General features: G+C 54.0%; 2 protein-coding genes across 3 annotated transcripts; both read right to left on the bottom strand.

Annotated features, from left to right (window-relative positions):
- Positions 1-351: 351 nt before the first annotated feature.
- Positions 352-942, bottom strand: LOC136489270 (uncharacterized). The gene is made up of 2 exons (XM_066485957.1): positions 902-942; positions 352-817 (listed from the first exon to the last, which is right to left on the bottom strand). Exons 1-2 carry the CDS (start codon positions 940-942, stop codon positions 352-354), a joined length of 507 nt encoding a protein of 168 aa, XP_066342054.1.
- A 6,641-nt stretch (positions 943-7,583) lies between these two features.
- LOC136485390 (uncharacterized) lies at positions 7,584-9,236 on the bottom strand. Of its 2 annotated transcripts, none has more exons than XM_066482285.1 (2): positions 9,163-9,236; positions 7,584-9,087 (listed from the first exon to the last, which is right to left on the bottom strand). In XM_066482285.1, the coding sequence occupies exons 1-2, from the start codon at positions 9,233-9,235 to the stop codon at positions 7,766-7,768; spliced, it is 1,395 nt and encodes a 464-aa protein (XP_066338382.1). In that variant the 5' UTR covers position 9,236; the 3' UTR covers positions 7,584-7,765. The 2 variants fall into 2 exon arrangements, with proteins under 2 accessions (XP_066338382.1, XP_066338383.1); XM_066482286.1 differs by having other exon boundaries at positions 7,584-9,033; positions 9,163-9,225.
- Between the last annotated feature and the right edge of the window lie 218 nt (positions 9,237-9,454).

Here is a 9,454-nt window from a genome sequence, read left to right as displayed (position 1 = left end):
CGCCAACCGGCGGAATTGCTCGAAGGAGCCCTAGCGCCTCCCCTCATCCACATCCTCGAGGGCGAACAGAGGTTCCCCCTCAGGGTCGTCCCGGCTCCGCCACAAGACATGCGAGCTATCCCACCCATAGGGCTTGGGTTGTACCCGGACAAGGGCCGAGCTCCCCTCGCTAGAAGTCAGAGCTTGCTGCTCCACGGTGCTGGCCGCCTCGGCGTCCGCCACCTCCCTCCCCTAGGAAGTATCGTCGGAGGAGATTGAATGAACCTCCACCTCCCGGGCGCTCTCCTGTGATGGCGGCGGGTCTTGGACCGGGGGCAGTACCGAAGCTTGCCCCGCCTCTGTCTCCATATCCTAGGCCACCGGCTTCACCGCGCCCAAGCCGGCCTCCGCCGCCTCGGCCTCGATGGTCCCGTGAGCTCCAACCTCCGCCACCTCGGCCTCGGTGGTCCTAGGAGCCCCGGCGTCCACCACCTCAGCTTCGGAAGCCCTGGAAGCCCCGGCCTCCACCACCTCGGCCTTGGAGGTCCTAGGGGCCTTGGCCTCGCCCTCGGTGGCCTCAGCGACTAAAGGCGCCTTGGCTTCATCTAACTCATGGGCCCCGGCCTCGCGGGGTGTAGGCGCCTCCACCCTCGCCTGCTTCGTGGCCGCCTCGGTAGCCTCTCCTTGGGTGACCGGCTCCTTTGGGTCATCCCTGGCCAATGCTGCGCCATGCTGAATGGCGGCCTGCGCATCCACCACCCATCGGGCGGTGGAGCTGGTGCTCACCTTGAGCGCCTTACGTGGCGCTAGGGCGGGCGCTTCCGCTTGATGCTTCCGGCTGAAGACAAAAACACTCACGAGGTCAGCATATGACCAAAGAACGAGTGGGAGATGCTGCAAACTCCACTGACAAAACACTTACCTCGAACGGGGACACAATAGCTTCCGCACCGCGTCCCTCATCCTCAGCAATGGCGGCGGCGGCGGCAGTGGCACGACCCCTGTGTCCACCGGTACCGGCCAGCCCTCGCCGGGCTCCAACACCTCCTCGACCCTCTACGGAGTCGGTTGGGTCACCCCCACCATCACCCGCTCCACCTCCACCGTCGAGCCCATCGGGCTGACGGCGCGCTTCCCCGATGCCCGTGTCTCGGGCATGTCGGCCTTGGCCCCGGGGCGGGCGATCGCCAGCCTCGAGGCATCCTCTCCTCCTCCTCCTAGAGACGCCAAGTTGCTCGCCGACGCCCCGGGCACTGTCTCTCTGACGTCAGGGAGATGGTCTAGGGGACCCCGCCCCGCCTTGCTCTCGTCGTCATCGCTCGAAGAATCCATCGACAACGATGACGGAGACGGCTCCTCTGGGAGACCATCGTGCCTCTATTGCTAGCGATGTTTCTCCAGCTCGTTGCGCTCGAGGCTCTTCCTCTTGCGTCTTGCCTCCTCGGCGTCCTTTCGCTCCTTGTATGCCTCGGCGTGCGCCCTGTTCTCCGCCCGCTGCTCTATGTCCTCAGGAACAGGCGGCGGGGAGGCTCGCACATCCCTCATCCCCTGCAGGAACAGCAAACGCGAATAAGGGAACAATTGAAAACGTAAGGAGCAAGGAGGCCTTGGGGGCCGCAGCGACATGTGATTCACCGGAGAGATGTACCCCCACAACGGGCGCATCGGGAATGGGGTCCGATCACTGCTCCTCTATCACCCCTCCACCATTTCTCTCACCCGACGCAGAACCTCCTCGTCGGAAAGGGCGATGACAGACAACCGGATGCCGTCGATCGGCTCACCCGGTGTCATCTTGAACAGGCGTTGCCGCCGAGCCATCAACGGCAGCACCCTCTGGCGATGGAAGGCCGCCATGACCACAGTCGCCGTAAGGCCGTCGCTACGCAGCCTCTCTAGCGCCTTCAGGAGCGGCTATAGCTTGGGCTAATCAGCCAAAGGGACGCCATACCTCCACCTCTTCGGCTGCCTCTCCACAACCCACTCGGTATAGGGGGGAAGCCCACCGTCATCATTATGGAGGTAGAACCAGCTGTTGTACCAGCGGCAGTTGGACGACGCGAGCTGGGCTGGGATGTAGAAGGGCTGCCTATCTTGGCGCACTTGGAGAGTGCAGCCACCGACCCTCAACGCCTTCTGCGTGCCCGTCGTTCCCGCCGGCTTGGTGTTGAGCCCCGCCCGAAAGAAGTGGAGCCATAGCTCCCAGTGGGGGGCGATGCCTAGGTACCCATCACAGACGGCGACGAAGATGGCCACCTACGCGATGGAGTTGGGGTTGAAGTTGTGGAGCTCCACACGATAGTAATGCGGGAGCGCCCACATGAACCAGTTTGTCAGCAAGCCAAGGCCACGCTCGTGGAAGGCCATGAAACTCACGATGCGACCATCGCGCGGCCTCGGCTCTAGCTCGCCCCCAGAGCAATCCACTCTGGTCTATTGGGGTCAGTGATTGGGTGGAGGAGACTGTCATCGACGAGCGACTGCAGCGTCGCCGTAGACACATCGGACGAACCCCAAGGATCCACCTGGACGACAACAGCGCCGCCGGCCATGGGTGTGGTGGAGAGTGTGGCTATGGCGGTAAGGCGTGCTCTCGCTATCTCTCTCTCTCTCTCTCTCTCTCTCTCTCTCTCTCTCTCTCTTTTCCTCCCCCTTCTCCCTTCTTCTCCCCGACGCTCTCTTTCTCTGTTCTTAGCAACCGCTCGAGGGCAGAAAGGGCGAATGTAGGCAAGGTAAGGAGGGGCGGGGCGTGGCTCGTCACGTATTTATGAGGGAAGGAAGAGGGAGAAATGGACGGGCGACGAAACCGGGCAAGTTTCCCCTCAAATCTAGCGCAGTTAATCTGGATCTGACCAAACCACCCACATGTCCACCTTCTTCTTATTAACCGCGCGCACACAGTAATGTCCCATCCACAGACGTCGCGTCGCATTCGACCACAGCAACGGCAGGCGTCGTTCCGTCTCCCCGAGGAACTGCCTCAAAAGGCGCACCCGCCGTTGTCAGCTGTTGGGAAGGGAATATCCCCCACCTGATTCCTTTCAGGCTAAGGAACTGGGCACCGAGCCCGTTACGGTCCAGGGGTTCGAAGGCTAGGCCCCCGAGGGTCTCGACAGCCGCCCCAGGACAAACAGAGTCAGGGATGACTATGGGCGAGCCCATACATGGCCAAGGCCCAAGCAATCAATTGCTTGGGATGCCCTAAGTCATGTCCGAGACTGGTAGGGGGGTCTCTGAATAGGATCCCACCGTAGGGAGGCACCGAGCCCCCGGGGCCAATCGAACGGCCCTAGGACCCACTAGAGAAGCCCTCTGGTATTTTTGGGGTGCATCTCTGTACCGCTAGCCAACCCCTATCGAATGGGGCACGGGCCTCCACTCGGACTTACCCGGTAACAGCTCACCGGAGGTGTCACCGCTCGCCCACCGAGGGTAGCCTGGCATAGTCCACCCCTCCTTCCGAATGAAAAGGATGCGTGAGGGCCACACAAAAAAGACAGGGAAACTCCTGATCGCCCTCTTGCTTCGAGCAGAGGCTCGGGGGCTCTTCTTGCAACCAAGCCGAGGCCCAACGACCCGAACTCGCACATGTGGGCTCGGCAAATGTGATAAACACCCCTCCTTCTGAACAAAAAGGATGCACGAGGGCCGCACAAAAAAGACAGGGAAACTCCTGATCGCCCTCTTGCTCTGAGCAGAGGCTCGGGGGCTCTTCCTACAACCAAGCCGAGGCCCAGCGACCCAAACTCGCACTCGAGGGCTCGGCAAACGCGATAAACACCCCTCCTTCTGAACGAAAAGTATGCGCAAGGGCCGCACAAAAAAGACATGGAAACTCCTGATCGCCCTCTTGCTCCGAGCAGAGGCTCGGGGGCTCTTCCTACAACCAAGCCGAGACCCAGCGACCCGAACTCGCACTCGGGGGCACGGTAAACGTGATAAAACCCCTCACTCAAATATGAGAAAAGCCCCTAGAGGAATAAATCCACTCCTCCAGGGACTCGGGGGCTACACCCGGCGGGTGCGCTCGCGCGCACCCATCGAAGCCTCGAGTACGAAATACCATCCCGCCAGGAGCTGCCGCAAGCCAAGTCTCATCAAAACCTCAGGGAGAGCGCTCACACTCTCCCCGAGGCTCGGGGGCTACTATCGGGTACCATAAAAAGGGGTCCCCTAAGCAAGAACCGAAAAATCGCTTAGAGCTTGTAAATATCGAAGCCAAGAGACAACCACGAGGCCTCGGATGAGGTACCGATTCTCTGCCTCACTCGAGGCCCCGCGCTGCAAGGCCTCAGACAAGGTACCAATTCTCCGCCTCGCCCGAGGCCCCACGCCGCAAGGCCTCGAATGAGGTACCGATTCTCCGATTCGCCCGAGGCCCCGCGCCACGAGGCCTCGGACGAGCACTCAGTTACCGACTCGCTTGAGGCCGGCTCGGCAACAACCCCGTCACCGCCGCCTTGACCGACTTCTCTAATAGGACGTTACGTCCAACTAACGCGTCCAACCACTCCCGCGACGTCAGCCGAACGACGGCTCGATACAGCGGAGTGGCCGACGAGACGAGAGTCACATCGACGCCATGCCGTCCGGGACAGGACCGGGCAGGGGTTACTGGCCGCTGTACTCAGCACTGTGCCCACGGCTAACACCCATGCTGCACTGTGCTGCCTAACCCCTGCTCCAAGGACAGCGCGGCGTGGAGAGTCAAATTCGGGTCCCTGTAGCCTCGGAATCGACATACAAGACCAACAGCTCCCTCCGAGCCTCGGCTATCCGCTTCCGGGCTCCTGTAGCCACGGGACTCACGCCTGCCGAGCCCCCCACAATGGTTCAGCCTCTGCACCGACTGGGCCTCGGCTCTCTACATTGTCAGCACTCTGGGACTGGCACGTCGTCCGCAGTACGCGCCATGCCATGCGTCAAGCCGCAGGAGCTCCCACGTCGCACAGGATCAGGCATGACCGGCGCGTCGCTCCAGTGCACCGAGGACAAGGCCGCTCCACCGACCATGCCGCCATAGTGACGAGCTACAGGGCTCGGACATACCGCCTCTGCTCACAAAATGCCACGTAGCAAATCCATGTGCCGCCCCTGTGCTTCCCTTCAACTATAAAAGGGAGTGACCAGGGCCGCTTCTAGAGAGGAGACTCACACGTGCAAGCAACGCACAACGCTCTGTAACACACACGCTCTCTCACTGCAAGAGATCAACATATCAAGCAACCCACGCCACTCCACGCAGAGGCCTGGGACTAGCTCCCTCTCTCGCTCAGCTTGTAAGCCCTACTACAAGCACCTCGGTGCAAGGAATACAAGATCGCTCTCTGAGACTGGACGTAGGGCACCTATTGCCCGAACCAGTATAAACCTTGTGTCTCTTTGCATCACCATCCAGGATTAGGGGCACGCAGTACACTTTCACTAGTCGGTTGAGGACCCGCCAGACCCAAAACACCGACAAAAGTCTTTTCTCAATTCTTTCTTCAGTAATCTCATAGTCTTTATTATTTAATTTTCTAAAACGCATAGGAATTCCCAGATATCGAAAGTGATAGGATCCTACTTTCCAAAGAGTTGTGAGTATTAAGCTTCACATTGTTTTCCTTGCCCAAAGTAGAAAATCTCACTCTTATGAAAGTTTATTTTTAGACCCGACAATTGTTCAAAAGTCAAAGGTGCAACTTCATATTTGTTTGTTCAATATCATGGCGCATAAAAGTATTTGTCTCATCTACATATTGCAAAAGTGATAAACCATCTTCTATGAAATGAGGCACTATCCCTTTTATCTGATCATCCTCTTTGGCTCTCGCAATAGTGATTGCTAACATGTCCACCACTATATTAAATAGTATAGGGATAATGAATTACCTTGTCTAAGCCCTTTTCTAGTTTTGAAATACGGTCTTAGCTGACCATTCAATTTTATACTAGGATTCCCTCCTTGTACAAAACCTTGTACCCAGTTGCACCAAATTGGAGAAAACTCTTTCATTCTAAGAGCTTGTTGCAAAAAGTCTCATTTCACCTTATCATATGCCTTTACCAAGTCAACTTTTCAAAAACAAAACATTAAATTTCTTTTTATGCAATTCATGGATTGTTCCATGTAGAACTGTGGCTCCCTCCATGATATTCCTGCCAGGGAGGAAAGCTGTTTGTGCAGGTCTAACCATTTTTTGTGTGAACTTCGTAATTCTGTTGGTGGCTGCCTTGGTAAAGATTTTGAAACTTACATTTAACAGTCCGATTGGTCTATACTGTTGTATTTGTTTCGCTTCACTAGATGTTGAGAGAAGAATAATCGTGCCGAACATGGAAATACTCAAACAAAGCTATCAAGCCACTTTTAATTACATTCCAGAAAGTTTGATAAGAGTCTAGCAGGAACCATCGGGTCCTAGGGCAGTATTATTTTTTATTTCAAATATCGCCTCTTTATTTTTTGTTTTGGGAAAGTTTTGTGTCCCTCATTTTCCTTTTCTGAAACTTGAGGAATATCTTCTCTTCTCGATTCGTCCATTGATAATGGAGTGTTGTCTAGCTGACTAAAGAGATTTTACTGTATTTGGTGATATACTTTTTTAGTTCCGCATCACCACACACTATAGCTTCCTCTTGTTCCAAATGGAAAATATGAGTTTTTCCTATGTTTCCAATTTGCCACTAAATGAAATATTTTGTATTTGTATCTCCCTCTAGCATGTTCTTTACTTTTGCTCATTGGTACCATTTAAGTTTCTCCTCTGAGAAGATTGGCTGATCTCTCATTAAGGACATGTTACAAATTCAACTCGTCCTCTTATGATATTAAAATCACCACCTATAACAACAGGTAAGGTTCCTTTCGCACATAAGAGAGACAACTCCGATAAGAAGACCTCTTTTAATTATTGTTGTGTGGCACCATAAACTGAAACTGATAAACATTTGAAATCTGTATCTCTATTGAGAATCTTGAATTTTATAAAGAACCCCCCTTCTCCTATCTCACTAACGTCAAAAGTCTATAGGTTGATGCCTAGAAGCATACCATGAGATCACCCTTGGGGAGGTTTATAATACCACGCACCAGACTGTTGTCTGGTTGCCTTTTGTGTGGGTTTTGCCAAATTGAATTGGGAGACAATACAAAATAATCTTAATTTCTGGAACTCACTAGAAACATTATTATTATTCAGCGATAGGAAAATCATCCCATGATTCTAAACTACAATACTAAACCAGAAGAACCAGATGAGATGATACCTCCAATTGAATCCATAAAGAACAAAATTGACTTATGGCCTTTTATCTGATTACTGCAATACTGCTAATCCACAGAAACGAGATAATGGCAATGTCACTCTTATGTTTTTTTAACAAGAAACAGCTGTGGCAATTTACTTACGATATTTTATTTGATTATTTTCAGAGTAAATAACATTCAGCACACGTTCAAAGAGCCACATGCTACTAACAATAGCAGAGCGCCGCAACTCACATTCGTCCAGTCAAACAACATCAGAATATATATTCCAGTCTCAGAGAAACAGCGTGTAGAAAATAAAATAGTGCCATCAGGTCACAGATGCAAGACATCAATTGTTGCATATAGAAAGTCCATGACTATCAACAAATTTATGCAAGACTCCAAATCATATCGACAGGAACTCAAAGAAACACAAGTGCCCTAAAATAAAATGGGGTTCTAAAATATGAGAGGCATACTGTAACTGAGAATCCAGCAAATTTAAATAAGTGACGGCACCACAGGTAAGATATATCAGACTGAATCTGCAGTTCATTCGGGAGGGAACATCCACACTGGGCTGGCGAGCTTGTCCTCTGCTGGGTTACCCGACAATAACTCAGCAGTGAAGGACTTCACTGTACCATCTCTCATGTTGTACACAGTTGTCACATAACTAGGCTGGTCGTCCTTCTTATACTTATCGATAAAGTAGATAGAGTCACCTTGGACACCCTCATACGAGCCGGCAGGAAAGGAAGTGCAGCGGCATAGATCGACAAAGACACAATCGCCACCGAAGCTGCGGATCTCAGTGACACCACAAGGGTCTATGCTGAGGTCCAAGGCAAACACATCAACCTTCTCAGTATGGGAGAACGATATGTAAGAATCCACATATCTTATTATCACCACCAGCCGGCCACGCCATTGCACCAAGTTGCACCTCGCTGCCCAGTTCGCAGGGCCGGGACGGGGGAACGGCGGCATAGTCACTCGATGCTCAAGGCCAGAGACATTGACCCCATGTTCATCTTCCCCGAGTGTAAAAGCGAAGAGCAATGGTGATTGGAAGGTGTGCCAGTACCCGCGGAGCATGTAGAGTTTCCCCTGGTGGAACACAAGGTCACTCAACCAGTTAACCCAGCGAGATTGGTAGACGTACCATGTCTTCATCCCAGGCTGCCACAGCGTAATCCCAGGCAAGCCACGCCAGTCTGAGAGCCCGGGCACAGGCCTGCGGCAGGAGAAGCCAGCCACTATGCACTTGGTCGCCGAGCCAGGCGGAGCAGATAGCACAACGTGGTCGAGTGACCTTGAATACAGCTTGGGGTCATCGTTGGCAGTCCAGGGGTGCTCACCAGAGGTGGTGCAGTAGGGAGCATGCAGACGGGGCAGACGGACGACATTATGAGAGAGCGCGTTCACCAGGAAGCGCTCGCAGCCGGCGGCATCTTCGCAGGGTCTCGCCACAAGAAGCCATCCTTCGGAAGATCCCACGCAGCCGACATGGCCTGTGGCCACCTCCTCAGGCATCCACACGCGGCGCATAGCGACGACTGCCCCCTGGGTGGAAAAGCTGAAGAACCTGAGCCTGGGGAGCACGAGGAGCGGTAGCGGCGGCGGCAGGCTGTGCCCCTGCGCGGCGGCACGCCAGAGCCGGCACACGGACCGCAAGGCAGAGCGGTCGGCGAGGCAGGGCAGGAAGCGGAGTAGGACGCCCAGAATGTCCGCCAGAATGAACGCCCACGGCACCGCCACAGCCGCTGTGTTGTTGATGCTTGCAGTCGTCCTTTGCCGCTTTTCGTCGAGCATTTCGCCTGCAAGAAGAGCGAGCGGGCTGCGGGCGTGACGCTTCTGAGAAACAATCACCCCTGACCCGGAGCCGGAGGCGCTGACTACGGGACATGTTGTGGGAGTAGAGTACAGGAGAGGAGAACTGGACTCACCGTCGGTGTCGGTGACGGGATCCATCGCCGTCCGGGAGCTGCGCCCCGGGGTTTCTTGATCCGATAAAGGCATATCTCTGTACCGACGATGGCAAACGATAGCGATGAACTCGATCAACTAAAAACAAGAACAAGACTCTTCTCATATATATATATATATATATATATATATATATATATATATATATATATATTAATTAAAGAGCGAATCGTAAACTAGTCTTATCGACGGGAAACAGAAGAGAAACAAGGCGGGATACGGTCACGTACGTACCACACCAGATGCTCTGTC

The sequence above is a fragment of the Miscanthus floridulus genome, chromosome 10 (genome assembly GCF_019320115.1).
Source record: "Miscanthus floridulus cultivar M001 chromosome 10, ASM1932011v1, whole genome shotgun sequence".
NCBI lineage: Eukaryota > Viridiplantae > Streptophyta > Magnoliopsida > Poales > Poaceae > Miscanthus > Miscanthus floridulus.
This window is presented reverse-complemented; position numbering and strand designations above follow the sequence as displayed.

Coding starts and splice junctions, on each gene's coding strand:
- LOC136489270 (XM_066485957.1), bottom strand. CDS start 942: ATGAGGGACGCGGTGCGGAAGCTATTGTGTCCCCGTTCGAG. Junction 818..901: donor CTATTGTGTCCCCGTTCGAG/GTAAGTGTTTTG, acceptor TTTTGTCTTCAG/CCGGAAGCATCAAGCGGAAG.
- LOC136485390 (XM_066482285.1), bottom strand. CDS start 9,235: ATGCCTTTATCGGATCAAGAAACCCCGGGGCGCAGCTCCCGGACGGCG. Junction 9,088..9,162: donor TCCCGTCACCGACACCGACG/GTGAGTCCAGTT, acceptor GCTCCGGGTCAG/GGGTGATTGTTTCTCAGAAG.